This window comes from Coloeus monedula (genome assembly GCF_965178545.1).
Source record: "Coloeus monedula genome assembly, chromosome: Z".
NCBI lineage: Eukaryota > Metazoa > Chordata > Aves > Passeriformes > Corvidae > Coloeus > Coloeus monedula.
In genome coordinates, this window is record NC_138822.1 from 41,469,475 (window position 1) to 41,493,814 (window position 24,340).

Genomic DNA, 24,340 nt, shown 5'->3' on the forward strand with positions numbered 1-24,340 from the left:
CTTCAAAGTATTGTCTTGCAACAAATCAAAACTCATAGGGATGTAGCTATAGCTAATATCAGATCATAGAGTTAGTTTCCATTAAAGATGTCCTGTACATTATGAAAATGGTGTACATGTTTTATAAGAGGGGAGTCCCTATGATATATTTGGAGTGAGATGTAAATGCTTCTTTTTTTATCCATAAATTAGGGAATGAGGTGGAGAGAGATCTACAGAGCTAATAGTGTAAAATGTAATGAATTTTCAGCATATAAATACTTACAGGTCTAGCTGAGATCATGTTTTATCAGGCACCTCCTCCCATTGTCCAGCATTGGATTTTTTTTTTTGTTTCTGTTTTGGTTTGGTTTTGTAGTGATATACCTGGTCAACAGATGAACTTCGTTCTCATGAAGTCCGTGGATGTGTTGGAGGACTGCTGCTTTGACACCAGTCTGGAGTACAAGTGAGTTTCCTGTATTACTGATGATACTTTATTTTGAACTCTACCTTCCTAATTCACACTTTCTTCTTTAATTCTGCACAGAACAATATAAAAATAGGGTAAGAAGACAACCTGTTCTGAGTACTTCCATAGAATCAACAACTTGTGCAGGCTGGAAAGGCCCTTTGGAGGCTCGCATCCTCCCTAAAACAGAGGCAGTCATGGACCTGGTCTACATTGCTTCAGTTTTTACAGCCAAGGTTTGAAACCCCTAAGACTGGAGACAATAAAACACGTGTCAATTGCCATGAGAGCTAACATAACATGGCAGCATGTTTCTCCCACAGTAGAAGAAGTTGTTTCTCTTTCAAATCAGGGAAGGAACCACAGTATCTTGAGTGGCTCAGTGTGCATGCGTAAGGTTTTTTTGATTTTGAGCATGACTCTGCCCAGCTCTTCCTTGTTCAAAAGCAACAGCAGTAATTACCATTTGCCTTTGCCCTCCTTTGTCCAGTGCACTTTCTGAAAAGCTCTGAGGAGTCACAGCTGTGCATCATTGGGCTGTGAACTTGTACAGCTTAGTGAGGATTTCTGTTGCCCTGTGAGTGGCACTGGGTGAGACACACCGTACACAGGGGCTGTACCAGCTGCACCCCTTTGTTGTGCCTGTTGCTGCTGGTTTGTGCAGCCTGTTAGCTGGAGATCAAAGCCTCACAGAAGAGCCAAGCCAGACTTCTCTGGCGGCAAGAGGTTGCCAGAAGAACATGAAACAATGGCAAGCAAGAGAGGGAAGATTGAAGAGGGGGTAGTTTTTTGTGCTGGCTATGGTTTTTAAGGTTAAGAGGAAGTTGGTGTCTAACATGAGTTCTCTCTGTGTGAAAAGAAGTAATGTCCAGCTGTAAATGCTGCAGAGTTGTGCAAATTTTGTATTTCTACACTTGTGAACTGCTATTCCAAGGGAAGATCCTTTCCAGCCTTTTCATCCAGTGTGACATAGGTGTGATTAGCTGTGAGAAGTGAGCATTTTCACCAGTGTTTCACCTCTGCCAAACTGGTGATTTTCACTAAAAGTAGGCGGCTGTCAGTGTTTTCAGTATAGGTCTGCTGAGCCGTGTAAGTGTGGGAGTTGGTGCTATCCGGGCTCAGGCTGCCCCCGGTGGAAGGCAGGGCTCTCTGCAACCTGATGCTCTGGCAGTAAAACACTTAAAATGTGCTGGGAAATCTCAGGTATCATGTAGATGACGTATACTTAAATACTCATTTTATGTAGTTCACAAATAAGGTAGCCAAGTGAAATCAATTGTTAGTTGCAAAAAGGGGAGCAGAGAAGGTGAAGTTTTATTCCTGCTTTAGTCCCCAGTTATGTTTTAAGTCTCTGTTAACAGCGAATAACATAAAATACTATAGCTCTAATGAGAAATTGCATTTTCTTTCTATGTCCTTTTTTCAAAAAGCAGTAGTGTAAACTTGAATTTAGAACTCTTGTATATAAGCCATGTCCTTGTTTTATTGACTGTTCATGAATTCAGATATACCAGTTACTTAAAATGGTTTGTTTGATCTTTGTTGGAAAAAAATACCCCTCCCAAGACACCGCTCCAAGTCTTCTAGCCATGCTCAGTCATCTTTAATCCCCAGTTACTGTAAAACATTTGCTTATAAATATGACTGAAGTTATTCTCAGATGTTTCTTTTTTACCTAGCTGAGTAAAAACAGCAGCTCTTCCCATTTTTAAGTTGGATTGGAGAAGCTTAGGAGAATGCCTAAGAATCTAGCCATGTTCATTTGACTGCTCACTGCTTGCTACATGCAGTGTCAGGGAGATGTGCAAGGGGGAAAAAAATCATCTCTAGATAAGAGCTGTTTCTTCGAGCTATTGTGGATGTGTGCCAGTGAAAGATCACCTTCAGAGCAGTAAGCGTCTCCTGTGCTTTAGTATCTCATGATGGAAGCCAGAACTGTTTGGAAGTTTTCTGACAAAAGTGATTACTTGGAACATGTTATGGGAGCACACATGCAGAATTTAGGAAGAGATCTTTAGTCCAGAATGGAATTTCTGATAAAATCTGAAAAAGAGGTGGAGACTGTGGAGATATTTGTGCCAGCTGCCCCATTAAATTATGTCCTTTGAACCTATGTTCTGGTTGCAATTTTAAGTATCCTCAGCATCAGTTGGTTACGCTGGATATGTCTGCCCTGATGAAACTGCTCCACTGTTGCATGTGCAAATTTTAGTACATATGGGTTAGAATGCACACCTGACCATTCCTCTTATGAAATGCAGGTGCATAGCTTCATCTCTCTACAGCCATCTTAGGTGCTCTCTGGCTTAATCGCTAGTTTCATTACTTTTGCAAATGGAACAACTGTTTTAGGAGCCTGACAGCACCAGATCCTAATACACCCGGTGAACCTGCAGTTAGTATGTTTAACTGGGATTTCCAAGTTTGTACTATCAGGACAAATCACACGTAGAAGTTTGGATCATACTTCCTTCATACTAGTTGATGGTGCTTGTTATTGGGACTATTGGTTCTTCAGAGGCAGAAGGAATAATGAGGCTGTATGTGTAGGACTCATTATTTAAATACACATTTTATTCTTATGCTCTTCTTTCATCCAGTGTTTCCTGAAGAGGATGTGTGAAATAAAAAGCATTTGTAAAATTGACTGTGGTAATAAATTATCTACAGGGCTAGTTATCAGGCAAGGCCAAGAGGTCTTCTTGCCCACAAACCTTGTTGGGGTTTAAAGGGAGTTCAGAGCAGCCAAAGCTGCTTAATCCTTAATCCTTTCTCTTTTGTTTTCTCTTAAAGCACTGGATGTATTTTAGGAGTAGGACTTGTTCTTTCATTTATGAGTCACAGTAGCCAAACAGAATCACGAGTGCATGTTTCCGCTTCATTGCGAAAACTCTGCAAATACCTGGACAGCAGTGAGGACCAAAGCAGAGGAGTCCAGGAGGTACGACCTATTTTATCACAAATTTTAAATCTTCCTTTTACTTTGTTGCCTCCCTTTAATATCTATCGTCTCTTTACTGAAGCTTTCTATCTGTAGTACTGGAAGGCTTGATTTCTTTTTTTTTTTTCACAATATATAGGTTGGTGTCTGCTGGAAAAAAAAAGTGACAGTAACAACAATAATAAGAATAGAATAATGTGTAATGCTGCACAGACGTTAAGAAACTGCCTGAAAAGATAACAGACCTGATCCTTTAAAGGTCTTCTTTAATTCCTTAACCCCAGATTAAATTGTTGAAAGTTGGATCTTGAGTAACTGTGGGTATGGGTCTTTTACATACAATTATTTACTGCTCGTCTGATCTACTAGAAAGCAGACAACAAGTTACTCTGAGAGAGAACTTAAATGCTAATACTTCCTCCTTCAATATGCCTCCTGTATACTTCTTTGGAAGTTGGTGTCACTAGCTAATGTGAATTTTGTATTTGTGCATGCTGCTGCAGCCCCATTTACTGTTCTCTTTATGTTTTGAACACTTAAACTGAGCTCTGCTAAGTTTGAGCATGCATTTCAGTGGGGTTTTTTTCCAGGCTTTTTTTCCTGTAAGTTTTGACATGGTCCATGCACTTGTCTTAGACCATGTACTTGCCTGTAACTTGGTTGAGGTAAAACCTGAGAATGAAAACTGATGAAATTGGAATAGTTTTCAACAGAAAACAAAAATCAGAACAAGCAGATGTTTTGCACGAGAAAAGCAACCCTGTTTGTACATGATGTATGTAAGCCTGCAGCAGCTGAGCAGTTAGTTGCATAATCCTGTTTTTCCTCAGGAAGTTAGTATAGATTGATAGTATTATTCTTTTCCCCCTGTTGGTAGTGTTCTGAAAGCTCTTTATTAAATGTCTTCTTCGATGGAGTTTAATTTTTTGGCAGTACATATGTGTTGGGGATTAGCCTTTTGCAGTTTATGGTTCATGCATCAAAATTACTTACAGCTATGAAATAATTTATCTGTCCCCAGAGATCTTCAAGTGCATTGTTAAAATTAAACTGAGTTCAGTACAGCAACTTCTGAGATAAAAGGCAGCAGCTGTTTAACATCATGAGATAGTTTGGGATGAGAAGCAAAACCTACCCATTTCAATTAAAATCTCTGTAAGGATTTGTACAGTTGAGTAAAACTTGGCCAGCACTCTAGGATGAATGCTACTATATGAGATGCACAAGAGGCTCTTTCAGAGCTGTAAATAACTTGGATATAACCCTTTACTTGAGAAGTAATTTTGGCCTGATGCAGCAAGAGGTACAATGTGCACATTACTTGCTACAGGTCAAATTGTTGTCAATCCTGCACAGTAGGTGGGTGCTCTCTGCTTGCCTTATAGTCATGTATTGTTCTGCTGCTTAACTTTGGTACAAAGGAGGTTAAAGAGTTGGCACACTTGGCTTGTTGCTAGTTCAGACTTCACTTCCTTATTCTCTGTGACTAAGGCAGAAGAACAGAACAGCGGTGTTGCTGGTGAATCCTTCTGGAAGGACAGGAGGCTCGTGTTGTGGCCTATGCCACAACAGTGAGACACTGTTCTACGTACTTATTTTCTGGCCTGGTGGACCTGCTTGTAGTCCTGATGGGAGCACAGCATGCTCAGTATGCTTACATAAATAATGATCAGATACTGTTTTGAGAGAATAGCTACATTTGTGTAGAAGGTCAGGAGTTGGACCTCTGCAAAATCAGAAGTACTTCCAAGCTTTAGTTGTGTTTGTTTAACATTATTAGCATCAATGAAGAATCTTTCAGAGAGGGAATAAACATCTGAAAGTATTAATTGAAAATGTTATGCCTTTTTTGTCATGCTGGTGCATTATTCAGTGTGACCATTGCTACAGTGAGCTTGATTAGACACTAACTAAATTTTTTTTCAGGTACTTGCCTATTCTGTGGCCTGTTCCTGTGTCTCCGCTTTCAGTGTTGGAATCATAGAAGCAGCTGAGGCTGAAAAGGCCATGAGCAAGCTACGGACCTTAGCAGAAAATAATCAGCAGGTAATAATTCTGTATTTGGGCTTTGCTTCAGTTCTCTTTTTCTCTTTATCTATTTAATATTGGATAGTGCTTTACCCAGACTGTAATTCAAGACAATTATATTGATCTACTTTCATCATTAACTAATATTGAATGTATTGTGCATACTGTGCAATTACTAAGACTCCCACTTTATTCATTAATGTGTGTAGTGATTACCAGACAGCAAAATAAAAGCAAGTTGTATGTGTTTGATTGCATTTAGAAGAGAAATTGTTATATTCGGTGCCTTTAGTCCCTGTGTCCTGCCATTTTTTGTTTGTTTTACAGCATATTTCTATAAATTCTTTTTCTTGGTGGGAAAATACATCAACTGTTCTCTTCTGAATTTTTGCTTTCCCCTTAGCCTCCAGACAATGCATCAAAACCATAGCCACAGCTTCCTCCAGGTGTATGTTTCATCCCTGTTGTCCTAGGGTACCCCTCAAATTGCCAAAAATAATCTCAGTATTTTAGTGCAAGTTCTTTTCTGGTTAATGTTTGCCAGGAAATGAAGGAGCCGGCAAGGCAACCATTTTGAATCAAAGCCTGCTATTACACTAATCAACTGTTCAGAATGTTTATCTCAAAAATAGGAAGTCAGAGCTAATTACCTGTGCTAGAGCTTTTTATCTTCATATCTACGAAAATCTGAAACTAAGGCTCTATGTTCCAAAGATTTACTCTCAGAAAGTCCCATGTCACTTGACATGAGAAAACACTTTAAATAAGAAAGTAGCTGGTATTCTAGACAAAGACATAACTTCTAATTGTTGGGAAATAATAAATATCTAAGTAATGTTTCAATAATAAATACGTAAAAGAATATAGAATCCTTTTTAAGATCTGTTTTTTAATAAATTCTTTTTGCCTTACAGACCTACAGTTTTGCTTTAGCTTTAGGTGCAATGGTACATGGATTGTCAGCTTATGGTCATGGGAAAGCTGAAGACCTGAGTAACAGACTAATGCCAGCCTGGATAAAAATTGTGCTTGCAGAGGTAAAGGAGTTTGAATTCATATCCTGGGTTTTTTACTTGTTCTGTTGTTTTATTTTTTTGCATGGGTGGGGGTAGAGGAGGGTGGGGAAGGGGTGGTGTGCAGTTTAAAATTAACAGTAGGGACATAATTTTCCTCGCTTCTGCAGGAGTGATGCTAGAAAAAGTTACGACTATCTGAATGTGCTGTTTAATTGATATTTGGAAGCAAGAGTATAACTTTGGGCTGTTTGCTAAAGAGAAAAGAATCCTTGTTTCTCTTCTACCTGAGTAATTTATGAGAAATGCTTATCTCAAAGAGGTCTTAATTTGGACATTTTTACTAATTTGGAACATTGTCCAAGGATAAAGTCTAGATTATTAAGTGAAAATGTCTTGTGAAATTAGGTGCTGCTTGTCAAAACTAGAGTAAAAGAAGAGTTATTATAGTGCCTTAGTTAAAATCATTTCAATTTATCTAGAAAAGGTAGGTGTTTCAAATCAAATTCTAAACTTAGACATAAAGATTGCAGCTGAAGGTAATTGTCAGGTTTTGAGTTGAATCGCACTGGTATATTTTGTGAAATACAGATTGTGCTAGGGAAAAAAGTGATTTGTCAATCCATGATGTTTTCATATTTAGAGGAGTGAGGAGGAAGCTCCATATAAAGCTTTCATTCACCAAGAGAGGGATTAATATTATCTACCATGCTGGAGCCTGACCTGAAAAGGCTGTTGGGATTAGAGGTGTACTGGTGATAGTAGTCATGGTTTTTAAGTTGGAAGAAACAAGCATTTTGTCCTACAGTAGTGTTGTGTCATCACATTGACTCCCTGGTCCTGAATTATGCTTCCAGGGTTCTCCAACAATGGAGCGTCTGGCTGCTGTCAGTGGCCTGGTTGCACTGGTGGGCTCTGAAGGAGGCATGATACAGGTGAGAATATGCAAGCAAATGGTACCTTAATCTCATGGAGAAATTTGGCTAGAAGGCAAGCATCCTCCCCATTGCTACAGCAATGACTGTAAACCAGGGCATCACATTTTTGTAATAATTCATGTTGGGTACATACCAAGTAATATTGAATTGCTATCCATAAAATGGCGTCTCTTCTGTTTTGCCATAGTATGGCCCATGTGCAATGCCACTGGGGAAAAGTTAACAGCCATTTAAGCTTTCTTCTTTTCTCTCTCCCACTCCCCAGAGAAAGGCATCAGTGAAAATGTAATCTGTCTTTTCAGAATTTGTTCTCTGTTTGTTGCTTCTTTTTTTCCCTCTTAGAAAAGTCACCTTTCTTTCTTCTTCTCTGGCAGCTGAAATCTGAGAGCATTCAGTCCTCAAACTTTCAAAGTAAGCTGAATGAAGTGATCAGAGCCCTTACACAGGTAAGAAGGTAGCCTCTGTTTCCTCCTTTGGATAATGGACTAGCATACCTTCACACCTTGCACAAGCAAGCCAGATCTGTTTGAAGGAAACTACGTAGCGTTTGTATCCAGCTTGAATGAGGCAGTGTAGGGAAATTTGTCTAACTAGTGGTTTATTGTCTCAACAGATTATTAGTTTCTCAGAGCAAATTGGTCTTCAGACAAATGCAACAAGACTTCTGGGACGTCTTCACATGTCCTGTTTGTCTTCTACCCAGAACAGGGCATCTGGTAAGATGCTTTATTATTGCTGCTTAAAGAACATGTAGAAATAGCACATCACTAAAAAGGCAGCAAGGGACACATTAGATAATACAGGTTAGACATTGAAGACCTATGAAGTGACATGACAGCCTTTGAATTGGAGATCTCATGGTCCCGTGTGCCTAAAGTTTGGAACATGAAGTAGGAATCAGTGTACTGAATAGGATCCCCCACATCTGCCTTTACTTCCAGTATCAAAGTAAGGTTCTAAATTGTTCTGGTCAAACTTGTATATTGTTTCTTTATTTTTTTATAGGATAAACTGTAAAGAGGTTTTACAGTTCATATGGCACGTGTATTTGACATCTACTCTGTGCCTTTTAGAACTGATTGATCTACTATTTGTTTTAGCACTTCCCACTGTATAAAAAAATAAGTACTTAAAAATTAGTCCATAACAAGAAAAAGATGGCTTTCTAGAAGTATTTTTCTAGAAGAGATCTCTGTTTAGCTGAAATAAAGAAACTAGTGTTCTGTGCCCTTTCGGGGCAGCTGATACACCACTAACTTCAACTGTTGTTTCAATTTTCATTGGTAAAATAAAGGCAGGATTACATCATTAGTAAAATACCAATAATACGCACAAACTAATGAAGTTGAAGCTGTTCACTTTTGTGTGAACAAAACTGGGAACCAAAAATACAAAATGTAGATGAACGTTACTGAGAACAAAATTCTCAAAAGTTTCTGATTTTATGTATGCCTGCATGCATGCATGCATGCCTAAGGTTAGATAGATATGGAATGTCTCTTCTGTATTAAACTTCGTAAAATTTTGAAGCTCTCCCTTTCAAAGCCCAGCTTGCAGTGCCCAGTATATTTTTAAAGAAGTTCTTATCCCTGGCTTTTCAGTTGATCTCTGAATTTGTTTTTTCAGGTCTGGCACTTCTCACCACCAGAAATGTTTAGCTTGCCTTAAAGGTGAAAAGGCCAATATATCTATCAATCTTGTGGTCTAAATACTCTGAGTCACCTACAGAATCAGTTAGCTCAAACACAGCTCACTTTGGCCTTTAAATTTACACTGGAGCAGAAGGTTATAATTTTTGCTGATGTTTTAGAATATGAGCAGTCTTTTTATCTTCACAGTTCCTCCAGATTTTAGCTACTTACCTGTAAACAGCTTTATCAGAGCAGCCATTGACTTTGTCATTGAAAGCGGAAAGAAAGGTAAGAAAAGATCAAACTACAGTATTCCTCTGGGAAATTTGTTATGGCTGTAAAAGGTGTCCCTAAAGACTTGCTTTTATTTGCTAGGAGGACTTTTCTAAGTACTAATTTGGCCTTCAGTAATGTGAGGTATTTAAAATAAAAATTTAATTACTCTCAAAAAGATAAGGTAGTATTGTGTAGTTAGTACTTCAGTTTTCTCCACCTAATTTTTGACTTTTAAAACCCTTTCCCCTTCCCTCTCTCTTGGTGAGATAATGTTTCTTCCCTGTAAGAATGAAAGTCAAATCACTTTAAGTGTTAGCTTGTATGGTCAGTTCATATTCATCATCAGACTGACTTTATGCTGCCCCTTATTTTAGTGATGCTACGTTAAGATTCTCTGTAACAGAGTGGTATTCTAACAGATTACTGCTGTGATAGATACAAAGAAGCCTGAAGAAAGTATGGTCTTACATGAGGAAGCCTGATAAACGATAGGTGTCTTGGAGTAAAGTCTTAAGGAAGATAGAGAGGATTACTCCTATGTGGAGCTAAGTGAGCTCACAGCTGTCTATAAAGCAATTTTTGCTTTACATGGAGGTAAAAATGGCCATGTTTTGATCCCAGGAGGACTGAGTTAACTTATGTTAACGTAACACAGTATGTAGCAAAGGTTAGCATTAGCACTTGCCTGACTGTTCTTTTGGCCTGCACCTACAAGATGAGGAAGGAAAGCAGTGTCAGAAAACTGTGCTGTTTTCCCAAGAAATGCAAAAATACTACCTTACTAAGTGCGGAATATCTGTAATTAACTTGTAAATTGACTCAAGAACAAAGGACCAGAAAGTTTCTATTTATTAGTAACAAAAAGCCATTTTTGATAGGAGATTAAAAATGTAACTGTTGATTATAAATGAGATGGCTAATTTTCAGATGCAGAAGGAAGTAACAGTGATTTTATAACACTTCCCAGTTCTTTACGACAGCTTGAACTACAGTACAGTGTTAGCTATTTTTTGCTGAGCTGTTCAGCCAAATATGTGTGTCTGACTAAATCTTCTGTTGTAGGCCCTGAATCTGTCCCTGCTGAGCTGGTGAAAGTAGCACTGGCACCCATTGCGTTAGTTGGAGAAAGCCATCAGTATCCACCTGTAAACTGGGCATCCATTCTTTCTCCTTTGATGAGGCTGGACTTCGGTAAGAGTAATAGTTTCCTATTAGGACTTTTGTATTCGTCACAAGAGTTCTTTACTAATGCAGCTTTCACAAACTTTGGAGCCCTCTTCAGGACTTGAAGTTAGTGCAGTGGTTAAAGTTTTATTATGCTTTCAAGACTGACTTTTTAGTGTTTGCAAGTATATAGTTGTGATCACCATGTGGACATTGTTTTAACTGAAGAAAAGCTAAAGATCAAAGCTGAGAAGTTCCCTAAAATGTTGGTGAAAGTGGCCTGAATATTTCATTTGAACTATTTACATAAGAGCCCATCATGAAACTCAACTAATTGTATCCTGTTTTCAGTACCTGCTAAATGCTTGGTCCAGTGCCCATATCAGAGGCTGTGTGCAGCTTTTTCACATATTTGAACTATTTGACTGTTCATCTAGCTATCACTAGTTTGAAATACACTTTCTACTAAATTACACTGGGTGATAATTTTCAAAATAATGGGAAAAATTTCCTGTACTGAGGTCTGCAGTTCTTGTGAAACCTGAAACTTGTTAAATGTCTGGAGGATTTTTTTATTCCTGCTTTTCACTTAGGTGTCTTACTTTTGTAAATCAGGGAATTTGCAGAGGAAACAGTATGTTTGTTTTGTGGCTGGTTTTAGCATCTTAGTCCAGGAATATTGACTCATTTTTCCTTCTGTGGATTAAATCTTATCTTTATTTGGCAAGGAGGGTTTTTTTAAAATTTTTACTTTTCTTAGCATTCCCACAATTTTGTTCCTGAGTGAATTGAAATAACTTGAACAAATGCTGAGATTTCTTGCTGAAAATGCCTGAATGGGAAGAGGAGTCTTCTAACATGTACATGTTAAAAGCTTTAAGTAGTGTTTTTAGAAAAATAAGTTGTAATGTAGTGCTCTAGTAGAACATTAACTCTCCTTTATTTTATGAGTTGAGGACAAATTTAAAGGGAAAATAATTTCTTTATAATTTAGTTTGTTTTTTTCTGTTTTAGGTGATGAGGTAAAAAATCTCTGCCTTCAGCTGGCTGTGACGCAGGCCCAGTCATCTCAAAATGCAGCAATGCTTTTGGGGATGTGGGTGGCACCTCCCCTTATCTACAGTCTCAGTGTACGTATGTCAGAAAACTTGTGGGAGCTCAGTGCCTCTTTCATATAATATTCCTCAGTGACAATGTTTAGGCTGTCTCACCAGAAAAGGATTACTGGGTTCAGAATTCATCAGAAATACCATTTAGGGAGCATTTATAGTGAGAGAAAGGTTATTCTGGGGTCTTGAAATTCAAAGCAGACTTAAGACCTGCTACACTTATTTTACTTTACTGATTAAGACCTTTTTCCTCTCTCTCATTTCATGCTATAGCTCTGATAACCTGCAGACATAAGGCATCACATGTAGGGAGAAAAATTATCTTTTATTATACCAGCTGATAGTCTCAAAAAAAAGGTCCACTCTAATCTGTCCAAAAGCTTACCTACTTTTTCTAGCAAGGTCTCTTGATCTAGCTAACTAGTAAAAAAAGTTATGTCTTGAAAATCTTGCCTTAATTTTGTAGATAGCCAGCAGACTAGCCTACAGCATAATCAAATTTGGGCTTATCCTTCATTGCTGTTCTGTTCTTCTGGAATTAAAATGTGGATTCCATTGTACAGTATGTAGAACTCCCTGAATCCCACAGAACACTCGACTGCACATTTCTGTCATTTTGTACAAGTTCAGGAGCAGATTTGTTGACAATTCTCAGAAAATTAATTGTTTCTGTGATCTCTGAATGGAGTGGTTTTGTTTTTAATTCATTAGTCTTAGATATGCAAACATTTGCTGGCAATTTTAAGATACATAATTTGTAAGGTACCAAAAAAAAGATTTTATTTCTGACTACCACTTTTCCAGCTGCAGTGGGAATTTGAGGTCACAAAAATGAGGTGAGCCACAGAGTACGTAACTCTGCATTTCGTACAGGTTATTAATTCTTCTTCACAGCTAGCAACATTAAAGGTGCTATGGCTACCGTACATCTGTCCTTGACTGTCTAGACAGTCTGTATGCTTTATGTAGGAATGCAGTGGGCACCTTGTAATAAAATTGCTCTGTCCGTACAGAGATGTGATGTTTAGGGTTCACTGAAAGTAAGTTCTTCAATTTTTAATGAAAACATAATATTGACGTGTTTGAATTAACTCTTTTTAATTCAAGCAATTCATCAAAAAAGGGAAAAAGAAAGGAACTGAGAAATATTTATGACTTTCAGTGCTTTTATAAGTGGTGTTTGAGCCACTTCTTTTATAGTTTTATCCAACAGTAGTTCAAGGTCAGTGAAGAACTAGAATTTGAAACAGCAAAAATTTTTCCTTTTCAGATGAAAACTCAGAAATACCTCTTCATGTCCCTGTCCCTGTGGATGCAACATGTTGCAGAAGACAAACTGCAGTCTTTTACAGAAGTGTTTCTGATACAACAATTTGAAGTGAAGAAGCGCACAAAAAGCCCAGAAATTTGCCAGTGTGTTCTACAGGGGCTCATCCAGGCAATGAAACTTCCCAACACTGCCCAGTTTTGCTGGAGCTTTTTGTGTCGGGCTGTGGAGAAAATATATGAGCTTCTTCCAAATGAGGTTCAGGTAAGAAGTAAGTATGAGGTGTATGTACACTGTAGCTAGATATTTTTAATGATGGTAAGTCCCATCTTTTTGCACTGATGCGTCAGATTCAAAACATGAATTAGATATACAGTTTTTAAGATAATGGTTAAAATAGCGGCATAATTTCAATTTAAGTTACTTTTGGTTATTTTAGAATATGACATTGTGAAACCTATCTAATGTACACTCCTCCCTCATAAATGATTTGGTAGTGGGAAAGTACAGTATTAGTACTGAAATAAATGTAATTGAAAGAGAAGAGGTGAACAGTGAGAAGGCACCTTTTTTTCCCACAGAGGATTCAGCTTCTCACAGTGATTTAAAGAAACTATTTAGCTACAGAAAATACCTCCAAGGAAGGGCACTTTTCTGATAAAAATAAAACAAACTCTTTGAAAGTGTTCAAATAACATTATTCTTATAGATTGAAGTACATTAAATTCCCCAGCAAATACAGAATTTCTAAAATAGATTAAGTAAAGTGAGGCCAGAGGATAGATTCATTATTCATCATTATCATTAACAAGTTCCTAAACTCACCAATTTTGATGATGAAAGCTGGAAATAGACATTTAGACATGCATTTACTTTTCTGTTTCCAGAGAGTTGAACTGGAGATGTATATCGATGTAGCAAGATGTATCTCAGAAATGGCTGATTCAGAGATCGATCGCATTGTCCAGATCTCCAAGGTAATTACATTTTAGCTCTGGTCTTTTATCACCAAATCATGTGAAACAAGCAACCTTTTCATTTTTATTGTCACCAGACTGTTTTAGCTCATTGGGAGCAGGGAGCATTTAATCGTTTTATCTGACATGTAGGTAAGAATGTTCTGGATTTAATCTGCAGGCAGCAGAGAGAAGCAGAAGTGGTAAGAATCCATATCCCAAACTTTCTCAAAGCAACTGAATTTCTCGTGGTTTCACCTGGGAGCTTTAAACTGGAGAGTCTTAAGTAACTTGGTCAGGTGGTTGGCCTCTTCTCCCAGGCAACCAGTCCCAGACAGGATGAGAGGGCAGAGTCTTAAGTTGCGCCTTGAGAGGTTTAGGCTGGACATTAGGAAGAAGTTCTTCACAGAAAGGGTGATTAGACATTGGAATGGGGGTGCCCAGGGAGGTGGTGGAGACACTGTCCATCAGGTGTTTAAGTAAAGACTGGATGTGGCACTCAGTGCCATGGTCTAGTTGACATAGTAGTGTTCAATCACAGGTTGGACTTGATGATCTCAGAGGTTTTTTCCAACCTAACTGATTCTGTGAAGTTCCTTCCGTTAGCAGAACAGGAATGGCATGAAGCAGAGTGGCATTATGTCTTCTAAAGCCCAGACCAATGGTGCAAACAGCAGACCTGGTTCATATAAACACCTGCTTGAAATTGGACTGTAAATGCATCCTGGTGACTAGCTATCCTTGAACTGGTGGATCTGTGCTGTGTTAAAAACGTAAAATAATTGACTGAAAAACCTTTCTTTCTTGACTTTGTGTTCTATATTTACATTCACACTCAGAATGTTTCCTGGTGGACAAGATGACTGAGGATGATAATGGAATAAAAAAACTTTCATCTTGTAGCTCACCAGTGGAATCAATTAGCAGTGGAATTCTTAGCAGCTGAAATGCTAAGGAAATGACTTGTGTAGAAGAGCTTGATGTTTTCAGATCAAGCTTTTAAAAACAAACATCTGTGACGTAAAGCTCCCTGTTCTGTTTGCTATCAGACTCAGTAGAGAATTAAGCATTCAAATAGGTTGTGGAAGCTGAACTGTCATTTCCTTATATTTTTTAGTTCTAATTTCACACTGGAAAACATTATTTAAGAAAACCTATTTTTGTCACTACACTGTATCTGTCTTGCAAGAAGACTTCAGTCTCCAGAACTGTCAAGCTGGTTCATTCCATTTCAAAGGGGAATGTAAAATTTAAAGCAGTATGAAAACAAGCTGTACTGAGTTACACTTCGCTGAACTATTTTGAACCGTGTAAAGTTCAAGTAATGTGAACAGTCTTCTGTTTAGTATGTCTTGAGGAAAACTGAGCCTAATAGTTATTCAAAGAGTTTTTTACTTTTTTTGAAAAGAAAAATGCAAAATTTACTGTTCCCACAAGAAACGTACATTTCAATTTAACATGTTTTTTGTTGCATTTGCAGAACAATATAGAGAAGGCCATGTTCGTGAAAGTGTATTTAGTTTCTCAAGGCAGATTGTCTCTGATGAACTTGAGTGCCATGATTGATACTGTGGCTGGATATCACCAGAAAGAAAATATTTTATGGATGCTCTTGCATAGTTTCTATCATGCTCGTATTGTGAGACATGAAAATACAGGTATGATAAGGTTTAAAGAAAAATCAACAATGCAATCAACAGATATTTATGAATCTACACTGATTCTTTTAAAATAATTTTAAGATGGTTTAATCTAAGTGTTTCCTAATTTTTCCACATTAGAAACTACTGTCTCCAGAATTCTCATATTATTCAAATACTTGTATCACACATTGCTTTTATGTTTTTCTCCAGTTACTTATTTTTCTGTGGTCCAGCTATAAGTTATTTGTCTCATCAAGGTGGTTTACAGACCAGAGTTTTAACTAGATCTGTCTCCCCCTTTTTTTAGGGTAGTGTTACAAATGTACATAGTACATCAGAGACTTCTAATAGTGCAACTCTGCTAACCTTCTGACCTAAAATCTGACTTACTGGTATGTGACACAGAAGGTGGGGGGATGTTCCCATGAGATTGGCTGAACTAGGAAGATAACTTCCTTTCCTGAACTCCTTGCACTGATTTAACATAGGAAATAAATTTCCCTTTTTTCCTCTTCATAACTAGACCAGATAGTCATCTGGTAGGTTAATGATTTGGGCTGGCTCAGCTATGGGTCTGATAGAGCATAAGGCCTGATGCAAGAGAAGTAGGAGAATCACACGGGAAGATAAGGAAGGAAGAAACAAGAACAGAAAAAGGCAAGAATGAGGTCTCATTTTCATGGCAGAAGGGTCTTTGTCTGCCTGTGTTCACTGAACAACTTCAAAGCATTATATTGCCAGATGCCTTAGCTGCCAGCTGTGCTTGAAGAACTTCAAAGAGTAGTGAGTTTTAATTGAGTGAAGTAAGAGTTCTTTGGGTAAAAGAGGAGACAGCGCGAAAAAGGACACTTGTAAAGATTACATAAAAACAGTAATGTGTGAAGTAACGTGGTCTCGGTGGTGAACATCGTTACTAGTTTGTAGGAGATAGAACAGATTATGGACAGCAGAACCTGAATCAATGAAATGTCTTCCATCCTTGAGATGAATTGAGGGCTGAGTTTATTTGCATGCCTTGACCCTCTCAATACTGTAGGACCATTTTCACAGTACTCCACACGGTACACAGAGGGAGGCTTTAGTATTCTGTAGCAGTCTTATGTGCAGACTTGGTTAGTGCGTCCTGCAGGCTGCCATTAGGTGAAATAATTCTCACTCAGCTTTTATTTCTTCTGTGTGTTCAATGTGTTGCCTGCATTATAAGCAAAATTTCTGTTCTGTTTAAGAGCCTGTATGTTCTCAGTCAGTGGCAGAATTAATCAAATGTGATAGTGGTGTTGGTGATCTTTGTTCTTCTGCAGTTTTTACTTTCTTGCCATAGTGATCTTCTGTGCTTGCTTTTTAATAAAAAGAAGTACATTCTAGTGTTTTACATGAGTCATTGTTCTTATTTTTTTCTAGGGGTTCTGAAAAGAATGGACTGGCTGTTAGATCTGATGGGCTACATCAGAAATGTAGCATACAAGTCAACACCCATACAAAATGTTGATCTGAAAGAGGTAATGCTGTGAAAATAATTTGCAGCAAGAAAAGAAGGAGGTTCTGATATATTTCACTTTTTTCCTTAGTAATAAATATTTTTTATATTTTAGAAGATTGTGATCTTACCTCCACAGAGAAAATCTTAACAATTTTTGTGAATGAATGTGTATTTAAAACTCTTTACCTTAAAATAACCTTTATATTTAAGTTATGATAGAACCTTAAAGCAACTAAAGGAAATAATTTCTTCAAATTTACTGTATTTAGAACAATTGAAGGAAATTTTGAATTCACTCATGGAACTGTCTGGGCAGGTCAGAACTGTGTAGCTGCTGGCTCTGAGAGGGCTTGGACAGTTTTAGAGAAATAATGTTGTTCAGCTGTTTAGGTCTTCTGTTTGAGGACATAAAATAAGCTGCTGCTTAGATCAGAAAGGCATCAATTACACTGCTGCAATGTTTCCCAACCATTTATAGCACCATAAGGGTGACCATCTCTGACTTCCCTCAACAGTCAGGTTGCTGTGAAAAAGTTATTTTCCCATTTTAAATGAATTGTGGATCAGCTTTAATCCAAAAGATTATTTTAGAAGAGTGTGATTTTACTTTCCTTAGTAGACATTTCAGTTTGAATTTAGAAAGAGGCTTATGCTGCTTCAAAGCACAGAAGGATATTAAGAATTTTTAGTTCTTGCATTTCGAGTTTCAGCTGAATTTTTAGATGTTTGTTTTTAAGAGCAAGTCGCCATCTGGATTTTGGTCTTGGGTTTTTGATAGGTTTCTTTTTTGGATGAGTTTTTTGTTTGGTTTTTTGGTGGAGTTTTTCTCCTTCTGCATTATTCATTTAATGTGCATTTTTGCCTTTTTCTCGTTTAGTGCACAGATTTCCTCCTGTGGCTGTTTGCAGCTTCTGTGGTGGTCTGGGCTGACCATGGCGCACCATTACTTCTTGGCCTCAGTGCTGACTGGTCACTGTGGAAACACCACGTGGCATTACCAGACTTACCTGAGGAACACATTGGCGAGCACCTGACTGACAAATTTGCTGTGCAAGAGACTCTCACTCTCCTTCCAAGCAGCCTTTCCCTTTTGCTGGCTAAAGAACCATGGAAAGAACAAACACAGAAGGTAATTTGCATGTAGTGGTAAGCACTTTACAGGAGTCAGAAAGTGCCCCATTTTTAGTAGTCAGCTTGGGTCTACAAGACCCAAGCTGACTACTTGGGGCTATACTTTGGTAAAGCAGTTATTTCCTCTATATTTTACTGCATCTCAGTTGTGATGTCACTTTATTTTTAATCAGATATGAAAGTAGTTTCTCAAGTAAAATTGGAAAGTTGCAAAAAAACCACAAATTCCGAAACTGGGAGTCAAAGTCTTAAGAAAGTACAACTGGGAGAAGAGTTGGGAGCTGCTAGTAGCAAGTCAGTGTTCTAAAAACTGAAAGAAAGATCCTCTGCAGTTGGACACACCACACTGTAAATTCAGAGCAATCAAAGATCTTCCGTACAGCTTGTAATGTGTGTCATTTATTTTGAAGTATGAGTTGAAAATAAATGTGGAAAATTGCCTAATTTGACTAACCTACTGTGCATTGCATGTAATTGTTATATGTGGAAGTACTGCTATTAATCTGTAGATTAATAGTTGGCTGTTTTGTGCAAACTGGAATCTGTTGAGAGCTAGTTTCTCTGAGCATGCTCGTGTGCTCAGAGTTACCACTGAAATCAGAATTCAGAATGTGGAAGGAATGTAGGGGTGAGCTGTTGGTACGCAAGTGCCTAATTAGGTTTTAAGGAAGAATGTGAGGCCTTGGCCTGAAAATCATCCTTATGAGTTTGAAATACCATATTGTCATCCAGGCACCCTGCACTGCCAGAAAAAAATAACAAAAAATGAGGGAGGTCAAAAGAGGAACAAAGGCAATAAGAGTTCTGAAGGATTTGCAGTAAAACATTTGGACAAGAGACTGATAAGAAAGAATTATATTAATAGGTTAAAGGTATGAACAGGCAAGATGGAGGGAAGCTATTTAGTGTGCCGCCTTCTTGCAAAGAATTATTGCTGAGATAATGAGAAGGAACAAAGGGAGTTTCAGATCCAGCTGTGGGAAGAATTGTGCTGACAGGGACATGTACTCTAGGGTGTTTTGTTTACTTTGGGCAGAAGCTTCTCTGGCCATTGCCTCTGATTAGATAACTGAATTTAGCAGAAATCAAATGTTGTCTGTCAAACTGAAAAGAGTTTGTCGTGTTCTGATACAGGGGCTCTTTTAATTCAGATTTTTCTTCATATTTCAATCTTCAGTTTATTGACTGGCTGATCAATATGATGGAATGTCCTAAGGAAGCATTATCAAAATCTTCCATGGACCTACTGAAAGGTAATATATTTTTAATTGGGTCCTCATTTTTCCATAACTGTCAGTACAGAGTAAAATACAGTTGTTGTAAGGAGTGAGATTTTGTCTTTGAGGACACTTTCACAGGTAAGTTGACATTCTTGTCTGTAACACCTTTATTTGTTGTCTCATCTGCAGATGCTTATGATATAGCACTTAGGGCCCAAAGGACATAGAGATACATCTAGTCTACAAGCTTATTTCATTGATAGATCTCTCTGTTGTTTTTGAAGTTAGCCTTAAAAATAAAATGCAACATAGTATTGGGAAATCCTCCAGTACCAAAATACAAATTGCATAACTTAGGTGCAACTGAAGACTGCACTGTGTGGAAGGGATAGGAGGTGGACTAGGACAGCCTAGTAAAGTGGTCTGATAAAAAAGGAAAGAGAAATGAGGGTTGCTGAAAATATATATGAAAAGAAAGTTGGAAAGTAGACAGCATGTTGAATTATGGTAGGAGTTGTAGTCCCAGCATATATCCCATTGCTTATTTACATATGCAGGATCTGTGCAAGTCGTTTTAAGAGGACACCACAAATATTCTCAAGTGAAGTAAGTGCACTTGTGCACTTCCTTTGGACCACCTGATTTCTTGGACCTAAACAACGCTTCTTGAAATCCATTTATAAGTTATTTGCATTATTAGGATAATTAGCCTTGTTTTGAGGTCTGCAGTCTTTAGTCACACTCTGATAAATTTCCCTGTAGTGTCTGCTAATCTCCACCAGAAGCAATGCTAAGGGCTGTTGTAGAACCTCCTCTGTGTAACAGAGAGTTCTGATATTCACAGGATATTCTGAGTATGCCCTGATGGAGGTAAATCACTGTTCCCCTTGAGCTTTTCCATTTTTTTTTCTTTTTACATACTAGAACGTTAAAGTTCCATCTGAATAACTAGACTGTGACTAGTTTGGTTACGGGATTTTGTCTAAAAGCATGATCCTTTCAAACTGAGTTAAGGAATCAGTGAGTTGCATTTCCTATCAGTGAATTATGCAGAGGAATTAAGACTTTGTGCTTCTGTTGTTCCCACTGCCTTCTGTGTCTGGGCTTGCATCATTGCTCATTGAATTTGAACTTTCTGCAATAATGGTTGATCTGTATGCCTAAGTGATAGACTAATTAGAAGATGATGTGATATGATTTCAGTAGGAGACATGCCACAAAGCAGAGGAAGGGCTGGGTACATCACCACAAGTGAAAGAGTTATGAAAAGAGTCAGTAAAAGGAGAACTAAACCTATATGTGTTAGTAAAATTACTGGGAAGAGTACTCTCACATCCTTTCCTTTGGACTGCGCAACTTAATGTAATTTGTCCCTGTCTTCACAGTTACACTTCTGGCCTTGAGATCTCTTGCAGAGTTCAAGAAGAAAGCTGTGTGGACTAAAGCTTATGGGTGGTAGCCGCACACCGTACCTTATCCAATGAAGAAAACTGTCCATACTTGAAAACATAATATTATTACTCAGGCATCAAGAAGCTGTATTTCAAAGAGGTTTCCTATCACAAAGTTTGTAATTGGGTTTGGGTTTTTTTTTACCCTTTTGCCTTATCACAGATATTCCTAAGATGTAAAACAGTATTTTATCTTTAACTGATGTGTTATTGTTTTGCAAATGTGCTGAATCTAAATGAGAAATATACATTCAATTTCAATTGAGTTGTTTCAGTGACATCTAGGAACCTCAAAAGCTGCAGTGAGATATTTCTTTAATTCGTGGAAACTTTGAAGGAATGGCTGAAAATAAAGTAAACTAGTAAAATTTGTTTGGATATAGTATATTTACTAAAGTATGTTTTAGTGTAACAGACTTAGAATGAGCATTATTTTAGCAATAACACAATGTTCCTGTGCAGTAGTGACAACACATTATCACTATGTAGTGTGAGCAGGGTTTCTGAAAGGGGTGGCATGCATGTCAATTTTGCAATGGGTTTATAAAGATCGCTGAAATGAGTCAATGATCCTGATGACTTGTATCTGCAGCTCCAGGACAGCTGCAATTTTCTTTCCACTTCTAACTGTTTTTGTCTCCTTTACACTTCTTTGCACATAACGGGAGTTTTTCTCTGCCTCTAGGGAAAAGGGACAATACAGCAACTCTTTTCCACATTTATCATCTTAACTAGATTAGCCCCTGCTATTTTCCTTATTTAATACTTTTATCTTTCTAAAAGAATAGAGAATTTTTCCACTTTGCAATCTTGCCAAGACAGATCTTAAAAGAGCTTTTATATTTAGCAATCCTCCTTGCTGAAGTAGACAAAAATTAACTGAATATAATTGTTTGGGCACTGTTCCCTAGTGTCTTTCAAAACAGTACTGGTAAGAGCATTGTTGATTTTTTATCAGGTTGAAGGAAATGATATTGCCATACATCTAGAAGACACACCCTATTGGAGGAATCGTCTTGTTTTCAGGACTGATAACATTTCCTCTGTAAAAGAAATTCTTGTCAGACCTGTCGGTCACTTTTCCCTGGAGGAGACAGAGAACAGACCTCATTGCAGTCTACAATTTCCTTGTGAGGGGAAGAGGAAGGGCAGGCACTGATCTCTTCTCTGTGGTGACCAGCAACAGGACCCGAGGGAATGGCCTGAAGCTGTGTCAGGGGACGTTTAGGTTGGATATTAGAAAAAGGTTCTTCCCCCAGAGGGTGGTTGGACAGGTGAACAGGCTCCCCAGGGCAATGGTCACAGCAAAAAACTTGACAGAGTTCAAGAAGCATTTGAACACTGCTCTCAGGGCACATGGTGTTACTCAGGATTGTCCTGTGCAGGTCCAGGAGCTGGACTTCGATGATCCTTGTGGCTTCCTTGCAACTCAGAATAGTCTATGATTCCATGACTCTTTCTAGGATTTTCTCATCCCATAAGGGTACTTTGTGAAGGCAGTGAGCTTCACACAGCAATTTGGCATTTCTTCCCTGATGGGGTGTGTGGACGATTAATGCAGTACTTGTTTGCCTTTCCAAAATAGTGGGTAATTAGTGGTAATTTTTTGTTGCATATGCAACTCTGTACTGAGAAAACTATCTAAAACATCTAAAGGTGAATGTGCAGAAGGATTCACTGAAAGTCCTTGTCACCGACTCAGTATCTCAGTTCATGACGTTTTCATTTATGTGCACTTCTAAGTAACTTCTAACAAAGCCAAATATGTCAAATTTTAATGGTGCCATCTCTAATGTACTGTTTCAAACTAACTTACATCTTTAATCATCTCAGTTTGCATGTGTATTAGCATTTTAATTCAGATGAAATTTTGTCTTTTTTAAAGGGACTTGCTGTGTGATGCCTCCTTGCTGTGTTTCAGTTTGCATAGCAGAGCAATATATAAACATCTGAATTAACTGAATTCCTACTGATGTATAGTAGAAAATGTAAGCCAAGGGATGGCATATCATGGCTTGAGGGTGGCAATGCTAACAGAGCTGCAGACAGCACTGAGAATTTAGGAGAATATCTGAAATGCTTCTACACCAACACACACGATACAAGAAATAAACGGGATGAACTGGAAGCCTTCGTCAGCTCCCAGAGCTATGATATCATTTGGATTGGTGAGACTTTGTAGAATGAGTCCCATGACCGGAGTGCTGGCATGCAGGGCTGCAGGCTGTTCGAGAGGGATAGGCAAGGCAGACATGCCAAAGGAGCTTCATTTTAAGACAGAGGTTTCACTGTACATTGTTTGCAGTTAGGGATAATGTGGTTGAAAGCCTCTGAGTGAGACACATGGAACTACAGGCCTGTTAGTCTAACCTCATTACTGGGGAAAATTTACAGAGATCATACTGGTACTATTGAAAGGCATTTAAAGAACAGTACAACCATCAAGTACAGTCAACACGAGCTCACAGAGGGAAAGCCCTGCATAACTCATCTGATACTCTTCTGTGATACAGTCACCCACCGTGTGGGGCTTTTGATACTGTCCCTTACAACATCTGTCTGAACAGACTGTTCAACGGTGAGATGAATGGGTTCATGGTGCACTGGTTAAAGAACGAAAGAACTGGTGAAAGGACAGAGCTCAGAGTTGTAGTGTGTGGGGCTGACAGTCACCAGCAGTGTTCCTCAGGATTCAGTGTATTTATCCATGATCAGGAGGCATGAGTTGAATGCACCATTAGTACATTTGCTGATAATACCAAATTTGAAACTTGCTGTTGACTGTTGAGGGACAAAAGGCCTTGCAGAAAGATGTGGATAGGCTGGAGTATTTGGCTATGATTAATGGCTTGAAATTTAACAAGTTAAAATCATGGATTCTGCATCTGGTACAGAGTAGTGCCTGATACAAGTCTAAATGGGTCGATGAGTGGCTGGAGAGCAGCCCTGCATAGAGAGATCTGGGGGTGCTGGTATCTCAAGATACCAAGATTTAAATTCACAGAATCACTGAATTGTTGGAGTGGGAAGGGACCTCTGGAGGGCAACACACCTTTCCTCAGTGGCTCCCCCACCACTTGCACTAAGAAATTATCTTCCAGTATCTGCAGGAACTTCCTGGACTGTGTCTGCCAAGCCACGTTGGACCTCCAGCAAATACAGGGTTGTTGAATATCCAGAGGAGAACCAGGGGATCTCAAGGCTACTTCCAGCTGCCCATAGAAAGCCTCATCAACTTCCTTGTCCTGATCAGGTGGTCTGTAGTAAACACCCACTACAGTGTCACTCATTTTAGCTCTCAACTCATTGTCTCTCCCTGGGCAGAGCTTGATGCTCTTTCATGTAAAGATCAACTCCACCACCTCACCTTGCTGACCTGGCCTTTCTGAAAGTACAAAGGAATCCATGACAACATTCCAGTGGTGAGCTATCCCACCATGTCTCTATAATTGCAGTGGGATTATGGCTCTGTGACCACACAGAGATTTCCAGTTCCTGTTTATTCCCCATGCTCTGTGCATTTGTGTACAGGCACTTCAGGGAGGCAGTGGAGCATCCAGGCTCCCTAGGAGGGGTGTAAGAGGGTTCCCCATAGCCACACACACCCTTGATGTGGTTAGGCCTAGGACTCTCATCTTGAG

The 24,340-nt window shown here is 38.6% G+C and overlaps 1 protein-coding gene across 1 annotated transcript in view; it reads left to right on the plus strand.

Annotated features, from left to right (window-relative positions):
- The window catches only part of FOCAD (focadhesin), a 96,525-nt gene extending 75,467 nt beyond the window's left edge, over positions 1-21,058 (plus strand). Inside the window, exons 29-45 of the mRNA XM_082300998.1 lie at positions 359-448; positions 3,245-3,392; positions 5,319-5,438; positions 6,335-6,457; positions 7,291-7,368; positions 7,746-7,817; positions 7,985-8,087; positions 9,210-9,290; positions 10,341-10,469; positions 11,457-11,572; positions 12,822-13,082; positions 13,706-13,795; positions 15,255-15,432; positions 16,819-16,916; positions 17,775-18,026; positions 19,206-19,281; positions 20,634-21,058. Of these exons, the coding sequence (XP_082157124.1) occupies positions 359-448; positions 3,245-3,392; positions 5,319-5,438; positions 6,335-6,457; positions 7,291-7,368; positions 7,746-7,817; positions 7,985-8,087; positions 9,210-9,290; positions 10,341-10,469; positions 11,457-11,572; positions 12,822-13,082; positions 13,706-13,795; positions 15,255-15,432; positions 16,819-16,916; positions 17,775-18,026; positions 19,206-19,281; positions 20,634-20,707 (2,089 nt within the window). The 3' untranslated portion in view covers positions 20,708-21,058. The remainder of the gene's footprint in view (positions 1-358; positions 449-3,244; positions 3,393-5,318; positions 5,439-6,334; positions 6,458-7,290; positions 7,369-7,745; positions 7,818-7,984; positions 8,088-9,209; positions 9,291-10,340; positions 10,470-11,456; positions 11,573-12,821; positions 13,083-13,705; positions 13,796-15,254; positions 15,433-16,818; positions 16,917-17,774; positions 18,027-19,205; positions 19,282-20,633) is intronic.
- Positions 21,059-24,340: the final 3,282 nt, after the last annotated feature.